The sequence below is a fragment of the Mytilus californianus genome, unplaced genomic scaffold, assembly GCF_021869535.1.
Source record: "Mytilus californianus isolate M0D057914Y unplaced genomic scaffold, xbMytCali1.0.p SCAF_5, whole genome shotgun sequence".
Taxonomy (NCBI): domain Eukaryota; kingdom Metazoa; phylum Mollusca; class Bivalvia; order Mytilida; family Mytilidae; genus Mytilus; species Mytilus californianus.
Window position 1 is genome coordinate 52,247,155 of NW_026262701.1, and position 19,463 is coordinate 52,266,617.

General features: G+C 31.6%; 1 protein-coding gene across 2 annotated transcripts; it reads right to left on the reverse strand.

The window, feature by feature from the left end:
• Window positions 1-3,781: 3,781 nt before the first annotated feature.
• Window positions 3,782-13,654, reverse strand: LOC127702487 (interaptin-like). 2 transcript variants are annotated; one of them, XM_052206700.1, is made up of 4 exons: window positions 13,567-13,654; window positions 11,646-11,722; window positions 9,592-9,720; window positions 3,782-8,014 (listed from the first exon to the last, which is right to left on the reverse strand). In XM_052206700.1, exon 4 carries the CDS (start codon window positions 8,004-8,006, stop codon window positions 7,086-7,088), a length of 921 nt encoding a protein of 306 aa, XP_052062660.1. In that variant the 5' UTR covers window positions 8,007-8,014; window positions 9,592-9,720; window positions 11,646-11,722; window positions 13,567-13,654; the 3' UTR covers window positions 3,782-7,085. The 2 variants fall into 2 exon arrangements, with proteins under 2 accessions (XP_052062660.1, XP_052062659.1); XM_052206699.1 differs by lacking the exon at window positions 9,592-9,720.
• Window positions 13,655-19,463: the final 5,809 nt, after the last annotated feature.

Sequence of the window (19,463 nt, forward strand, 5' to 3'; positions counted from 1 at the left end):
TTTGGTGAGGAAAATATGGGTAACACACAATGTGTTAACAGCCGCCGCTCTAATTCGTTCATTTTTCGTACCATGATTTCTGGATATGACATGTGGAATACATGTAGCACCTGCCAACAAAATTAATTATGTCAGACACGAAAATAACAAAATATTTTTTTTTAGATTGATTGGTGACTGTTTTATATTCAGAGGCAAAAATAACTGGACGATAACATTTAAATCAGATCTAAACATGCCTTACCTTTAACTAGATCTTCATGTTGATTAGGAATTTTTCCGTGCAAACTTACAAGTATATACGAAAAGTATCACAGGAAGACGCCAACAGCTGGAGACTATTATTTTGATTTCGAGCTGAGCAGTCTATTATCTTACTAATAGTGGAGTGACAAATCGAAAAAGTCGCTTATTTAAAGATTTTAATGGACCGAAATACCTCACGGCTGAAAATTCACATAAAGATAGAGTAAACATTATACTTTCATTTTAGGCCTGTCGTAGAGTTTTCCCACGGTGCAGTTTTTTGTAAAATCGCGTTAAAGTGTGATTTTCGGATTTTTTTCTTTTTCATTTTCAAACACGGGAACGCTTATAATAAATTCACGAATGAAACCCTTTTTCGTTGTCGTACAGTTTGCCAGTTACATATGTTTACAGATATTGCATTTTGCGAAAAAAAAATTGTGAAAAGCTATTTACGATCTTTCGAAATTTCAAATTATTTCTATCTTTATAATGTATTCCAACCTCTCTGATAAATATTTTGTCTGATTAGTAGATGACAATTATTTTCAAATGGATAATGATTACAATGCACTCTCATTTGATACTGAACGGAAATGCATACTTTAGCTGAGTGTGTGATATTCCTTTATGGAAAACCAGTACACCCCTGATCAGATAGATGGTATTGGTATTGTCCGAAGTATTTATGTAAAATGGTACAACAGTTATTGAGATTTGGCAATGACTGCTTTTAAACCATAATCAAAAAAATATGTGGTATGATTGCCAATTAGACAAATCTCCAAAAAGACCAAAAATTACACATTATTATCCGTAGATAAAGATATTTGTTTCATTTTCTTACATGTTGCAAGCGAGGGTATGTATCACTAATCTGTGGTAATCAGACATAAATATGACTAGCTGTATTTGTGTAGCATACCTAGCGCATGCTTCCATCGAAAAAATTTCTCAGTTAACATGAGAGACTACCGAGAAATTGTCCAAAATGTCTAAAATTTGCGATTTTTAAAAATTCCCCCCTTTTGACCTTTGACCGCAGTTTTCAAAAATCTGCACTATTTTGGCACTCTACGACACGCCTTAATCAAAGGATATTATATTTATCTACAAAATAAGACCAAAATTAGCCGTGAGGTATTTCGGTCCATTAAATTTTCAAATTTACCTTATTTGTCACCGCACTATAATACATTCCGCGTGTGTGACGGTTTTTGGTTTGAACGTGCTGTCAATCGCACCCACTACTTTCCACAATTGAGTCAACCACTTTACGATGGTATCACCGTGTCGATTAAAAATAGAAAGAAAGTTAATGTTAACGCTTGGTCTTTAATACAAAACAGGCACGGGTAAATAAAAAGTAATGATAATCAAAGAGCAACCTCTCTTTTGAAAAAATAAAATTAACACACAAAGACACTGACAACTTGACCTTAGTTTTCCGCCTTTTGATAACTATTTGGCATGTCAAATCATGGTTAAAAGTACCCCTTTTATATTTGAATATGCTGAAATAGGAAAACCGTAAACAGACAAAAAAATCACACAACATGAATTAACCAATATTAGAACTGTAATAAGGACAATGTATCCTCTTAAATTGCCAAGGGTTACGATCTAGCACCCTCCTCTACGCCCTTGGCTGATTAAGAAAGACTTGTGGTAGTGCCAAATAGTGACAGATTGAAGTCACACGAACTCCAACTACATCAGTCTTGACCAATGACAGCTCTCATTTTTAGGTCGGAGGCATAAAAATTACTGTGTCTAGTGTTTACACATTTTATGAAGCATGTTTTATACGTTATTTGTATACTGTACTTAATATTCTTTATAATGTTCTTACCTTAATTTATGAAATGCGACGATCACAAAACAAACTTAACTGACACACAAACGAAATGATTTCGTGCGCACAACACATGTTATGGATTTAGGCAAAAGCGCAGTGGTGAAAGAGCACAACATAAGAAGAAACTTTCAAAATCAGTTGATAAGGGCTAACTTTTTTTCAAATCGACACAAAACACAAAAACAACTTACAAAATGTTCAAATCTCAAACTTCGACACAAATCAAGATAAAAGAAAAACAAAACATGAGGAACGCATGAATCTGTAACAGAAGGAGCGATACAGGATGCGTCGACAATGTAAGCGTATAAAGTCAGACACGCAAGGATCACCAGCCATGCAAGTTCACATGTACACAATCTAGAAATTTACCGATCAAACCACTATTCGGGTATCTAAAGATTTTAGACCGCAAAACATGCTGCTAGTGAATTGTAACACCAAAACACAAATTCGTAAAAGTGACCGTTAAACATATGAAGTTGTAATTACAGTCGTTTTTCTTGATTACTCTGTTTGAGTAGTTTTTGTGTAAGGAATTCGTCACTGCTAATGAATTTTGTATAATGTCAATTTTCAAGAGAGTAATGTTTTAATTTAATTAGATAAACGCAAAACGATGGGACAGATGGTTTGTTACTGTAATAAGTTCAAATCGTCAATTGGAATGAAATACCTTTCACCAGACATAATAATACACGTAATATAAAAATCAGAAAACTTAATGTGATTGCCAATAAGACAACTTTTCACTAAATAAAAAATGACGTAGAAGTTAACAACTATAGGTAATCGTACGGCCTTCAACAATGCGCAAATCCCATACCACAAAGCAAGCAAAGTCTCAAAATGACAAAATAATGTAATTCATTCGAATGAGAAAACTAATGGCTTGATTTTTGAACAATATGAATAATACGAAAAACAAATATGATGTACATCAACTAACGAAAAACATTGAATTACATGCTCCTGACATAAGACATGCACATAAAAAATGTGACGGGGTTAAACTTGTTTACAGGGGCCTACCCCATCCCCCCTCTAATCTGCTGCAGTGGCGTAAGAACACAACAAAAGATCAAACTATTAAAATCAGTTGGTAAGGGCCAGTATTTTTTCAGACCAAAACAAAACACAAGCCAACTTACAAAAATACTAAAGATACAAACTACATATCTGAGAGTACTCCCAGATACTGAAAACTAGTACAAAACCAATAACAACTTGTACAAAGTTAATAATAGGGTCTTTGCATCGGAAATTAACACATTTATTCTAAAACCAGTTGTTAGCATGATACGGGTTATGTTCTTATATCTGATATCTTGTGATGGTATGACATGTATGATACGGATGTTTCGGAGTTTAGTGTGATGTCCTTTTTCGCTGAACTAGTATACATTATTGTTTAGGGGCCAGCTGAAGCCCGCCTCCAAGTGAGGAATTTTCTCGCTGTGTTGAAGACCCATAGGTGGCCTTCGGCTGTTTTCTGCTCTTTAGTCGGGTGATTGTCTCTTTGACGTATTCCACGTTTCTATTCTCAATTTTATCTAGAAATACGGCGATGCGATTTTCGACAAAAAATCTTAAGCAACGATAAAAAATAGAACATATAACGGAACGATCAATAATTTGTAGAAACACATTACCAGTGGCATAAAAGATAAAATTAGAGGAAGTCATTTGTACCATTGTAATTATAATGCATATATAATTTCAAAATCACTTTATGATGAATAAGTATTAACATATGCATTGAAAAGTCTATCATGTTTATCATTGCTATCCACATGTGCATACATTCGGAGAATGTAGTCAATTGTGAAACATTGGATCATTTATTAACATCAGACAGAAGTTTCCGAACTCCATACCTTCAAACGTCTGTGATCATAGATTGACATTGATTGTGAAATTATTTAACTTTTTCCCTTGCCAAGTATAAACCTAACAATGTTTACCTGACCTGTTACATGAGACATACATTATAAATTGCAGATGATATCATCAAATGAAGAAAGGATATTTAAACATATGATGAAACAATTCATTGTTTGTTTTATTTAAATTGATTGATTGATGGATTTTTGGTTGCTAAACGTCTAGTACATGTAGCATGTTTTATTTTATAAAAAATTTTTGCTTATAGTGCTTCTATAAAATATCTTACATTCAAAAAATTTACAAAAAGACAAACTCTTACTCAGTTTTACCCAATATATTAAACAGTTGAAATTAATATTTACAACCAACGAGATAAACAATACGTATACAATAACTGAATAATTTGCGCATTCACGTAATGCTAATTTAATTCTTAGTATTCTCTAGTGGGAAAAATATAAAAAAGGAATAGAAGCACGAAAAACTCCGGCGAAATCCGTTTGCGCCAAAAAAAAAAAATCATCCGTTTGCAAAGCAACTCATTTGCCAATTCTACCTTTGCGCCATTATTTTTCAAAATGCCTTGTATCATTTGCGCCAAAAAAAAAGAAAACGTTTGCACCAATTCATTTTAATAATTAAAACCGCGAACGACTTCACTCCTTCTATTCACAGTGAGACAATACAATTATACTAAAAGCTAAAATTTGCAATTCAAGTCAAAAACGAGATCCCTTCGACTGAGTTCTCCTCTTGTATAATTCCGGTTGTTTTCAACGACATGAAATCTTTCTTTTTTTGAGTTATACCGGCTATTAACTGCTGTAAGGATGTACTTAGGTGAAATTAAAAAAAAACTAGAATTTAAAATTGATACTATAAGTCAGAAGCGCATTAGATAAGGAACAAAATAAGCTTAAAATATTGATAGGTTATGGAGCTCCTTTTCGAGATATTTTATTCTTTTAAAAATAGCGGGAAAAGGCTGACTCGGACTTTTACCTTACATTTGCATTGGTATTACTTGGGTCTCAAATTGAAAGAAAATAAATCTAGAATCTGCATAAATTTTGGTAAATGACCTTTTATGAGCTATTGAAGTCTTACATGAAAAGAAAAAATGGGTGTTATGAGCAAAATATTTTACCCTGTGTCGTTGGAAAAAAACAAAGGAGTCCAAACATTTGACAAAAAATTCCTAAACCTCACCTGAGTAAGTAAAAACTATACATTTGATGATATTGTCCAAAATGCAAACATGTATGTAGTATGACATATAATAGTTGGGTGGAATTAAACATGTTAAAAATAGTCGTGATTTATGGGGTGCCAAAAGATCGTATGTAATATTCTATCCCGTATAAAATCAATTATACTGATTATCAATAATGCAGTGACATTCATAATTTGCATCATACTTCTAAATGTAAATACATACATGAGTTGATAAGTCGTATCAAATAGCATATCATCATGATCAATTAAGCATATTATAAAATAGTCTAATGTATCTTACTTCACAAACGAGTGTCATTCATAAAATCTTTACTTTACAAAAGAGAGGCGAAAGATACCAGAGGAACATTCAAACTCATAAGTCTAAAATAAACTGACAACGCCATGGCTAAAAAAGAAAACGACAAACAACATTACATATAACACAACATAGAAAACTTAAAGACTGAGCAACACGAACCTATGATGAAAGTACAAAGGTTACTAATTATTAACTCTAGTATTCTATGAAGTTTTTATGCACTTCTGTAATATTTAATGTCTATGATTGATCTCAAATAAACAGATGCATCATAATATTATAATTTGACCCTAACCAATCTGTAAAACCAGGTTATAATATCTTACATCTACAGTACAACTGTACAATAAAGCTTTTACTTTGTTATCATTTTGCAACAATAGTCCCATTTATTACATAAATTATCATGTTTAAGATACCATAATTTATTAAGGAATTACACGTACGATAAGATATTAGTTCAGTTGAATTCGCGCAAATGAATTCCGTAAATTGGCGCAATAGATACCTTAAAAAATAATATTCGGCGCAAATGATACATCATGAAAATAGCAACTGGCGCAAAAGGTCACGTAAAATAACACGATTTCGTGCATACTATACTTTTGAACATTAATATAAAACAACTTTGTCGGCTGAAGCAATTTATCCCTTCAGGTAGATAGGAACTGAAAACTAACAACTGACATCTGACTTACACTCCACGGAGCCGCAATATTGCATTTGTTTTTGTTTCATAAGTAGGTATAATATGTTTTTAAATTTGTGTATATAAAATTTAATAGAAGTCAGATTGGAGTATTATGATTATAAATAAGAACTAAGGACAAGACGTTAAGTGCCTTCAACTTATTAACTTGTTCTTAAACAAACACTTGATAAATATTATATAATGATTGACTTATTTATAAATGATTTTTTTATTATCTAGAATTTTGAAAAAGGGGTTAAATTTTGTCAAATATGTTAAATATAAAGGGGATTACGAATCTGCTATTTTCTGCAAATCGACCCAAGTTTACCCTATGCTGATAATTAGGAAGAAAACAGGAATGAATAGTGTTTTCTTCTGTTAGTATTTTGGGTTTTTCTCATTGAAAAGGGTGAGAGGGGGGTTCCTGAAAATATTTGTCCGATTAAAGTCGTTGAATATGATGTTAAATTCGCCAAGAAATGATTTTACTCCAAATGATTTTATAATATTGTTAAATGGTGTTTTGCCTAGTTCTCGAAATAAATACGGGGAGCTATACCTTTTTATAAACATGATAAAATGAAGAGTGTTTATTCATTTTGCTTTGGAGCGTAGACGAACTTGTTTAAACGAAACAATATGCCAAATGGACAAAAAGTGATTCAAATAACAACATGATAGAAAGAAAAGAAGACGAAACAAACAATCAACAGTCAACAAAACATCACTCAGTTAACTACACGGAAGCCATGATAGGATACGTAAGCTAAAGAGACAATTAAAACTGTTTGGTTACCGTAGATATATTTCATATCCAGGTGCTCGTCGCCTTTAAACCAATATATCCAATCATGACAATAAGATTATTCTGTTTTTTGTCGTCCACATGGACCATGTCCTCTTTCCCTACGTAATCTTGATGAGTTTTCGTGACTTCTCCCATCTTCGAACACAGGAGTAACTTTTTTCATAGGGTACATTTGTCGGTGTGTATGTTGTGCACCATTACTATTAGTTTGGTTGATTTGAATATTCCCTGTATTATTTATAGTAGTTTTATCATTATTGCCTGAGCCAGTTTTCATCTGGTCTATAAGTGCTTTTAATTGTTTTTCAACCACGGATTCAAATTTGCTTTGCATTTCAGCATCTCGTTTTTCATTTTTACTTTGCATTTCAGCATCTCGTTTTTCTATTTTACTTTGCATTTCAGCATCTCGTTTTTCTAATTTGGTTTCCAGATTTTGTATTTGTTCTTGAACAGATTTTTCGTCCGACTCTTTTTTTATTCTCAGTTGTTGTAGCTCGTTTTCTACTTTAAATAACTCGGATTTCAGCCTCTCAATTTCTGATTTCTGTTCAATGGTGGTTTCCTTTGTTTGCTGAATTTGAGTTTCTAGTTCAGAAATCTTTTCGGACAGTTCATCTTCTCTATTCCTAAGTTTCTGTATTTCTCTGTCTTTTTTCGTGTTTGCGTTATCCAACTGTTTAATTTTGTCTGCTTGATCCTGAGTCTTAATTTTTAAACTGTCATTTTCATCTTCCAGCAATTTAATTTTTTCCCCGCTTTTCTCCAGGATTTGATTTTTCTCATCTTGGTGACTCTTTTCGTCTACATTTATTTTCATTTCCAAAACTTCAAGTTGTCGCATCGAAACTCTATCTAGATCAACCTCGTTGTCATATTCAAAATTCAACTGATTCTTGTTGAATACATTGCAAGACCTACCTTTTCTTTGCTTTTGAAACGGAAAGGTTAGTGAGAAATTTTTCTTGTCATCCATAGTCTTTGCTGAAATTAAAATAAAACGCTTGGATTATAACATACTGTTACGAATACATTGTAGGAATACTATATGGCTAATTAGACTTGATGAGGAAGATGAATCCAGTTTTAAATCGACAAAATGCTCTTACATCTGACGTTTTCTCTGAGGTTACAAAGCAATTTGTACAAAGTCAGTTTTACTTTAAATGACAAGCCCACAGCAGCCACAAAAACGATTTGATTTTGTATCTGTTGTCAAAACTATTACTTTGTCATAATCATTGTTCAATCATCATCGCCCAAATCTTTGTCCAATAGGACAGCTGATTGGATAAAAGTAAGAGAGTGCTACGCCTGCATAAAAGAGATGTACTAAAAATTGCCGTCAGAAAGCTGTCAATAAGAAAACAAAATTACTTCAACAGGGACAAATTAAAAAAAAAATTTGGTATTAGTACAAGTATTTGATATTTAAAATAGTATAATCATTATTAATATCTCTAATTGTTTCAGTAATACAAGTGTTTATTTTCGTTGAACATGAAATTGTAAATATAGAGCTGGATCAGTCTATGGAAAGTGCGAATCGAGAAATCCGTTTCTTATGTGGAGTAGCGATATTTTCTTTTGTAAATGAGATGCATTATGGGGAATTTTCAGACGAATGTTAACATTTGGTGGAATAATACAACATTCATCAGAAAGTGCTTGTTTATTCTTTTTAAAACATAGACGTATTATACAGGACAAACGTATATACAACTTGCCATGTATTTTGAATATTTAATCCCATGTATGTTGTATTTATACGAGTAAATATGCATTTGCATTACTATAATTTTGAGGTGTTCAAATACTTTGACAATGATGTACCAAAGACAGTGGAATGGTCATTGAGCTTATTCGATTGCATGATACGCCAAAATCGCTTGTAATAGGACAATCATCCTATTTTTTCTTAAGTTTATGCGACGTTTTTTTAATAAAATAGCGATATGTTTTTATTATGAAAAAATATTTACACTGCGATATTTTTCTAATAGAAATGCGATACTTTTTTTTGAAAAAAGTACGATAATATGGCACAATACTTTAAAACAAAGTAGAAACATTGACAATTATTCTTGACAGGTTCCATGGTATAGGTAAAATATCACTGAAATTTCGTATAGATGATTTACGTACATAATAAACAAATTATACGCTTATAAAGAAGTAGACACGATGTTCAATATCCCCTGCGCGTCGATCAATTTTGTGTTTACAAATCAATATTGCACAGTTTTAACCACCTTTCAACTTCCGCTGAATAAATAAAATATCTGTCATGTCTATATGTAATTTTTTTTTAAATAGTTAAAGGCAGTTGTTGAAATTAAAAGGAAAATACTTTATCATGCATTTATTATGCAAAACATTCAAAGTCAATGGAACATGACTGAAGTTGCAGAGCCTAATAATCTCCCTGGAAATGATAATGAATATGATAATGCTTTTAAAACTGCAGACAAAATATCGTTGACCTACTGTCAATGGTTCTCCTTAATTTGACATAATCAAAAACACTAACAGTTAAAAAGTAAAATAACAAAAATACCAACCTTATCAAATGACAAAATCATGAGCTTATACACATCAAACGAATGGAAACAACTGTCATATTCCTGACTTTATAAGCGATGCAAAACTTTCGCAGTCAATGAACTATCGAGGCCTCATGCATTGTGTTCCTATGGAAATGTAATAGATGTTATATCGATGCAACCAATTTGAACAAATAATCGGGCCGGTCTATACAACTTCACTTGATTTTATCCTTCACGTTTAAAAAAGTATAACAACATTATCGAACTCCTAGGCAAATGCAAAAGGGGGAAGTCCATAAAAACTAACAAAATCAAACGGTATCAATCAACGGAACAAGTAAAAAACATCTGCCATATAACTTTTATCTAATACAAATATTCTTGAAGAACAATTAAGGATTTCGATAGATGTCTCAAAAGTTCATTTTGACAGTAAGCAATAGGCGGCTAAGACTTGCTCCTTCATATAACATAAAACGTAAAGTTACAATAAAAACATATCGCAACTACATTAAAAAAAATATCGCATCTACAATAAAATAAATAGCATTTAATTATTTATTTACAAAAGAAAAACGTAGCAGTACAATTTTAACATAGATTTACACTTTTGCTTTTACTTTGATATTGAGCATATTTCAAGACTTTTCGTTTATATTTAAATGATAGGTTAAAAGTTTATATGTTCATAAAGAAATGTTACCTTGTTGCTCGTTTAACTGGTCTATTTGACTTTTTTTCATTTAAAACTACATCGAAAGGCTTACAATAATCGATTTCACACACTATTGAATAATGGTAATACGTAAAAGTCTTCCTTGTGTCGCGTGAATTAATTTCAGTCCGAACGTATTTATATGGTTTAATATTAAACAAAAATATTGCAAAAAATATTTGTTTTCCTCATGAAGTGTCTGCAAATTTACAATTAGAATTAGAATGATTCCATACACTGACGTTTTATTCATGGGATCGACATTATTTCAAGTTTTGGTACAGCTCTGAAAGAAAATTCAGATTATGAGTTTCCACCTACCATGTGTGAAAAAACAACGTTATTTAATAATATTTGCAAATTGGTACAATATTAGGTTCTTTTTTATATTAAAAAGTTATTCTCATCATTTTAGCAATTCATTATGTGAGGTAAGGTAGCGATGTCCAAAGTTCAATTTAAATGGTACATTTTGTAAAAAATTAAATTCCCTTTTCAAGATAAAAACAATATCGTTGATCCTTTATTGAACAAATCACCAACCGAGGAGATTGATCTGTTAGTTAGTGCCGTAAGAGTGTCTACGGTTTTGAATAGACATGTTTAACTCCTGTAAGAGTAATTGCGGCAAAGAATTATTTCATGCTAGGTCATTCGGTATTGTCGGATAAATCACCTACATTGGTTTAGAGTCTAGATGTTTACGATGCAACTTTTGTTAGAGAAAAATTCTGGCAATACTAAATCAGCAGAAAGTCTAATCAAAACTCAATAAGGTTTTAAATACATATAATTAAGAAATTATTTTGTATACATTGTCAATATGTACTTACGAACATAAAATATCATTTCTTAAATTTAAAACATTAAAAAAAATTCTTCTATATACATTTATACATTTTTTGTGTATTGCATTTGTAGTTGATTATGGGATCATCTTAAAGATTCAAACCAGTATTTGATAACAGCAAGTTAATTAAATGCTTAGTATTTCTTAGAAAAACTCAAAAAAACTCAGATTTTCCAAGTAATTCACACTGGGATGGGGATTACTCATAAAATTCAGGTTTTGTCAGCAACGATTTTGATTTGAAGTTAAATAATTATTATTTAAAGATATAAAGATAAAGTGCATTACTAATTTTTCTTGTCTTGATCAAACACACTTATGAATAACTACAGAATCGTATTATAAAAACTTTTTGATTAAACCTTTTTGTAAATTAAAAAAAGCTAATATATTAAAAATCCTCAAATGGATGACAAATATATTTATTATAATAAAGTGACATAGATATTGTATGAACTCTAAATAAACGAATCTACACAATATATTGTTTTCGTTGTATCATACCTTAGCCTTTTTCTATCTTCTCATAAACGTATTTTTTTACGTTTTTACAAGAACGGTGTTCCAAGTCTTTGTACTACCTGTAAAAACATCAATAATTTTAAAGAATAATACGTGAATACGTGTTGTTCTAATTGCTATGTTTAAAGACAAAATATATTGAAGAGAAAGATTGTCGTATCAACTGCAAACTTCGGGAAAATGAAAATATTTCAACAGCTTCTTATACAGCAAATGCATAAATACCATTTTTATTCCAGCTGTCAGGTGTATACTTAATGCAACTGAAATTTCATACAGGTACACACGGAATTCCTTGAATAATGTGGACAAGTTTTTTCTTTTAAAATTTATGTGTTTTTTTGGGTTGGTATTTTTGTTATTGTTCTTAAAAAAGAGGGACGAAAGATACCAGAGGGACAGTCAAACTCATCGAAAACAAACTGACAATGCCATGGCCAAAAATTAAAAGACAAACAAATAAATAATAGTACAGATGACACAACATAACTAAAGACTAAGCAACACGAACCCCACCAAAAACTGGGGGTGATCTCAGGTGCTCCGGAAGGTTAAGCAGATTCTGCTCCACATGTGGCACCCGTCGTGTTGCCTATGTTATTACAAATCCGGTAAATAGTCTAATTCGGTAAGTCACATTCGTGAAAAGGGAAGGGTATTGTAGTTACGAAATAAGGAACATATCCGATATCATCTGTGAAACGGTTATTACATAACGGTCAACCAACTCGTGATGGCGTCCGTAAAATTTACGAAGGGATGATTTCAACTTTACCATTTTTAACTCTTGGTTCAATAGCTTCCTTGTGAGCAGCAATCCTCTCTCAAGGAAATCATGATAGGAAATACAACCCCGGGAATATGGTATCAATTGGGAGATATATACTCCGTATGCAGGCGCTGCTGGAATGTTGCTACATAGAAATGGAAAGTTAACAATTGGGAAGCTGAAATCATCTCTTTTGTCGTAAAGTTTTGTTTTCAACCGACCCTCATTGTCTTCTAGATTTAAGTCAAGATACGAGGCAGACTTAACTTCATCTGTAGTATCCTTTATTCCTAGTTCGACGGGATAGATTCGTTCAACAAAGTCACCAAATTTCAAGATCACTTTGTATGAAATAACATGCCTGGTTTTATTATTATTTTCCATTGTATATTTAATGCAAATCTAAAGGACCTGGACATTGTATTATAATTCCAAAATCTCATCTTAAATTCAATCTTTAGTAAACAAAACTGCAAGATACATGAGCTGGTATTATCAGCTCCTTTGCTGATATGTAATATTATTGATAAGTCATTTTTGTATATTTACAGTTACTGTACAAAACGTTTAAAAACTATTCGAAATACTATAAAAGTAATTCGAAACATATCTAAAAATAGTACCATTTCAAAACAAAATGTTACCTTCAAATCATGAAATATATATATATATATTGAACTTAACTTAATACGCAGTCAAAGCTAAAAAATATGTGATTCATTTTGAATGAATAATTGGCATGTAAATGATATTTTACGGGATTTCAAAAAGGGTATCAATAATTAAAATTTGTTGTTGTATTTTTGTTTCTCGAAAAATAAATGAATAACCTTACGTAATCAAGCTTACATTCAATTTGGATGGGTATATATTGAGATGCAAAATTTTAAAAAAGTTTGTAATAAGCATCACTGTATTAATTTATCTTCAATAACCGAGCAACGCGCAGAAGTTTTCAATTTTATGGAATATGTCAAGTTGTTAGTTAAAGTTTTATCATTAATACGTTATTTACATTGTCATAAAGAATGTTAGTGAAAATGCTATGCCTATTTTTTGAAAGTTTTCAGAAAATGAAATTTGTTATACACCAAAAGTATTTCTAATTTAGCTTTATTTAATCATCTTACATACCTTTTGCTCGAATCCGTAACATTTCAGTAAACAAAACAAACAGGAAGTCTTTTTTATTCAACTCAATACGATATATATTCTGGGTGTAAGGTTACGATTTCACAAACAGAATGTGATTTGAATGACGTGAATATTGTCAACTTATCGGTTAATTCAAATAGATCTAGTTCACATATCATTGTAAATGATTATAAATATATTTAAAATATATCAACGCGTAGCTTAATGTATGTGCATATTTGAATGTCTGTTTGAAAATATGATTAAAACAAACATGTATTTTTCAACTACATGTCTAATCACAATGATTTATCAGACTTTCTTAATCTTGTTTTTTTTAATTTCCCCCCTAAATAAGCAAAATGCAGGTTATCAATATATATGTTTCGAAAAAAGAGTTTTAGTATTGTAGTCATTTTGCATATAAAACGACATTTCCTTCTTCTGATTTCTTTTAAAACTTTTATATTTATATATTACATTTATATTAAATATAACTGAAAGCGATGTGGCATACTTTAATGAGACAACAAAACAAAAAAGTGAAATCCAGGAAAACGTGTTGTATGATAAACAATGTAATAGAAAAACAAAAAGATATGGGGTATCCATCCATGACACAAAATCAAAACATGCACAGCAAAAAACACACAAAAAGCAAAGGAACAGCGCTTTTATATCTGTTCTTCATCTTAAAGTTACAGTGAGGCCTTCAACACGGAAAAAAAAAAAAAAAAAAAAACTCTCACCTCACTGCAAGTTTAAAACGACCCCTAGCACCGGCTTGAGCGAAATTCTTTGCAAAAAAAATTGGGATAGACTTTGTAAGACGTCACACCACCGAATTGGGCCCGGTCGAAAAAGAACATACTGGAAAATATTACATGTTTAAAACAAAATAGTTCCTACGCATAGGTGTAAATATAAAACTATGTAGAATATATTTCAGTAATTAAGGTATCAGATAAACTAAGATTTTCATTGGTTAAATCTTCATAACTATTTTATTTGTTGGCGAAACGCGAATAATCGTCCTCAATCAATGAAAAACTAGTATCTACACTCAATCATTGATATATTAATATATATATATACATGTTTACCCCTTGAAGGAGAACAATTTAATTCGTATACCTATTTTTTTCAATGAATCAAACAATACCATTTCAACATTCCAGGAATCGCGCATTTGAATCCATATCAATGCGCTAAATGGTTGCTAAATACTACATTGAAAAAAAAATTGACAACATTTGAGCATTCATATAGAACATGAAGAAAGATAATCGTAGCAATTCAGATAAAAGGTTATGAGTTATTTTAAATACAAATGAACTCATCTTATTTATGTATATTTTGATTTCAAATTTAGAAAATAAAGAAACCTATCTAGAAATCTGCAATAGTGTAACAATATGTCTTTAACATCAAATCACAGTGCTAAATAACTTTCGATTTTATTTCAAACTCGTGACAACTTCTTCCAACGATGACGAAAAACGCAATTTGTTAAAAGTAGAATGGTCTTATAACGGTTTGGGTTCCATCAATATAAGCATAACAAAAAATTGCAGCAAAGCAAATACGTGATTGCTGCAAAGATAAAACTACGCCTGCACTTCATTTACCTACTTCAAAACAATTGCATCTAAAACTGTCTACCACAAAAGGTTATTAGAAACCTTTACCCTCAAGGATGTAAAATCCAAACCTCCCGATTGGATCGTCCTTGGAAAATATTGTTTTTATATACAAAAAACATTGTTTGGAATGCGTTACTAAAGAACTTGGAACTCACAGCAAAATTGGGAATCCTTCACGAAAGAGGATATTTTAGAAAATCACAATTCCATTCTTTGGTGTTCACATAAAGAAGGACGATGAATATATCCATTTTTTTTAACCAACTGCAGATATTTTATTGGAATTATAAGTGTTATCAATGCCCCTAAGTGCTACAACAATGATACTTAGGTTTCTTGTATTGTATATTTCTTATAAAACCAGGCGATTTCATTAGCAATCTTCTTAAATTTATATATTATGTGTTACTGGTAATTTACAGAAATATCGAATTGTAATACTGGATACCTTACCTCATTATAAAGAACAGTATATAGCCGGATGGTCAATATGTTCATATAAGCATCTTAATAAAGTTCTTAACCCACTCTTTCTACAGTGAAAATATGGTCTTAAGAACCCTTTAATTTATCTAAGCTTTACACTTCTATTTTCCATGCTCAATTGAAAGATCGTCTTTATCGTCTCTTTAAACAGAGTTGTTTCTACAAAATGAGAAACGTAAATACACATTTCTTGTGTTAGGCTATGTTAAATCTTCGTGAAGAACATCACTGATATCTTATATACACTTAAAATGTTATCATCAAAGTTCTACACTTTTTGATGGACAACCAATTTGTTGAGTTTGGTGGATTGATCATGTTGAAATTTCAGCAGACGTTCGGATTTGTGATAGGTTTTGATTGTGCAAAACTTCTGGTCGATTTGGTTTGTACTCATAAGAAGCACAGTTCACATGGTTCTTACAGAACCTTTTTAAAGTCAAAATGAATGAATGTCTTGCAAAAGTCTTTAATTTCACTTTCAGATATACTGGTGATGTCCATATTTTTTTATAATCAACATTTCAATGAGTCCTTACATTTCATATATCCCGGTGAACTCAATATCACGGATACTACCGAAAGTAGAAAATCTGATTTATATCTTAATATTTTCTTCGATATTGACACAAATGGAAAAAATCAAACTAGAATATATGACAAGCGTGATTTCAATTTTTCATTTGTTAACTTCCCATTTATCATGTTTACCGACAGTTCCAAACCCTCCGTCGTATGGCGTTTACATATCTTAGTGACGCTCGTGTATGTTCGTACTATACACACAAAATATAATATATAATATCAATTATACAAATATATACAATTAATAATTTTATAATTATTTATTTAATAAACATCCACTGAATAAAGATAATTACAAAGTTACACTAGATCTAACAATAGTTACATTACAACGTAAAAAAACCCACATTTTTGAAAGACGTGATGATTAGATGTCTCTGGTCATTCAGCTCTCGTTTGTAGCCCACCACTTTAAAGGATATATCTCGTGACTCTGTTATCATTTCAAAACGAAAAATTTCAGACGCATTTTAAACGAAAATTTAGCACAAACCCACAAAACAAAATTCAACTGATTAATCAGTGATTACTATTTAGTTATCCGATATGCGTTCACAAGAAAATAACTCTTATAAACAAAGGGAAAATGACCTAGCAGGAAACCCATTAGTTGAGTATTATTTCAATATTCGATACTCAGTACTACCGAGCGATATCCAAGTATTCGACTTTTCGCTGACATCCTTCGTTTTAATGTTTATTAAAACAAATAAAGACTTTTCGGATTATATATCTAAAAATATTTTTAGTTTTAAACAAAAATAAGTAATTGAGAGTTCAAACACAGACAAAACATAGTTGCATTCGCTCAAACGTATTTCCTTTTTTTTGCCAGCATTACGCCTGTCAAAATTCAAATTCGAACAAATTGATGTCGCCCCTCACCCAATATTTGCTGTCTGGTTAATAGATCCTCCTATAAATGATCACCCGCCATAAGAATCCACATTCAATCAAGATAAAATTGAGAATGGAAATAGGGAATGTGTCAAAGAGACAACAACCCGACCATAGAGCAGACAACAGCCGAAGGCCACCAATGGGTCTTCAATGCAGCGAGAAACTCCCGCACCCGGAGGCGTCCTACAGCTGGCCCCTAAACAAAAATGTATACTAGTTCAGTGATAATGGACGTCATACTAAACTCCAAATTATACAAAAGAAACTAAAATTAAAAATGATACAAGACTAACAAAGGCCAGAGGCTCCTGACTTGGGACAGGCGCAAAAATGCGACGGGGTTAAACATGTTTTTTGAGATCTCAACCCTCCCCCTATACCTCTAGCCAATGTAGAAAAAAACAAACATACAGCAGTACGCACAGTAAAACTCAGTTTAAGAGAAGTCCGAGTCCGATGTCAGAATAGGAAACAAAAGAAAATAAACAAAATGACAATAATACATAAATAACAACAGACTACTAGCAGTTACTGACATGCCAGCTCCAGACCTCAATTAAACTGATTGAAAGATTATGTCTTCATCATATGAATATCAGACACAATCCCTCTTATTAGGGGTTTAGTATTATACCGTCATAAAATATATGAGAAGAACATAACCTGTGTCATGCCAACAACTGGTTTTAGAATAAATATGTTTAATTCCGATGCAAAGACCCTATAAGTGAATCAATATTAAAGCCAAAATATGCAATTTTTAATGACCTGACAACAGTATCGTAACTATATCCTTTCTTAATAAGTCTGTTTAAAGGTTTTGTTAGTATATGAGGTGAATACTGACATTTTTGTGCTTTGTAAAGAATATTACCATAAAAGATTGGATGTGAAATACCCGAACGTATAAGATGTCTGCATGTTGAGTTATATTTTCGAATGATGTCCTTATACCGATGATAAAATTTAGTAAATGTTTTGACTAGTTTATGAAATCGAAAAACCCTGGTGTAATAATTTTTCAGTAATATATAAATTTCTCTCGCTAAAATCTAATACGTTGTTACATACACGAGCGAAGATGTCTAGATTGGGAATATGACACAATCATTATAGTGACAACCGCGTAAAGTTGTCGCTATTAAGTTGAGACACGGACAAATTGTATTGGTCAACCAATTCGTCATAGTGACCATAAAATTTGTGTCGTGTCGTTAAGTTTTTATTCATAATAACTGTTGGGGCAGTTTCTACGAAGGCACGTCCGGTTGGAATATGGATGTTAAAACCGATACCTCTTATTGAGAAAGAACAATGCTAAAAACACATTGCTAAAACTCTTTAAGAGGTCCGTAGGTTGCTGTTCTAATGCTCCTTTTCATACCTTGTCCTTTTTTTAGAGTGGCAGTAAATATTTTCTACCTACCATCCGGTCGCCCCAGTGCACAAAACTTAGTTCTAATCTGGTGATTGTTTTGTTGTGTTATACACAACTATCCCAGGTTGAAGGAGGAAATTTGAGCGCTCACAAATATTTTAAAGCTCGCAACAATTTGCTGGTGTCTGTCAAAGTCAGGAACTAGTAATTCCGTTGCTATCGTTAATTGTCAAATATATATATAGTTTTTTTTTTACTGGTTATGGTTTCCTCTTTTTGTGTTGACATGAAATATCATTGATATGGTCATAATTATAAATTAACTGTTTACAAAGATTTTTCGAAATACTAAGGATTTTCTACCTCAGGAATAGATAAACGTAGATGTATTTGGCAAAATCTTTTGGAATTTTTGGTCCTCAAAGATCTCCAGCTTTGTATTTTAATTGGCCTTTTTATCTTTTTTTCTATTTTGAACGACACTGATAAGGGTTTTGTAGACTAAACGCACGTCTGGTGTACACATTTTAAAGCTTGGTATCTACGATGAGTTTATTTATATTTTTTTCATGTGCAGGACTTAGATAGTTTAATATACGGTTTAGGTTTTGCGCACGTTTGCAGGTCGTACGATGATCTATAGTTGTTTACATCCTCATCGACAACTCTGATGGATAGTTTTCTCTTTACAATATACCACGTCGTCTTATTTTTATATTAATTGATGTATTGTTTAATATGATTTAAGTCTTGCGCTAGGAATGAAAAATGTTCCACTTAACGTTTAGCATGTTTCTATTAACCAAACAGTTTCAATATAGTTTTTTTACAGGGAAAAGTGATCAATTTGATTTGATAATGGATTTTTTAAAAGTGAAATTAGTACTTTAAGTTTTTTCATTTTA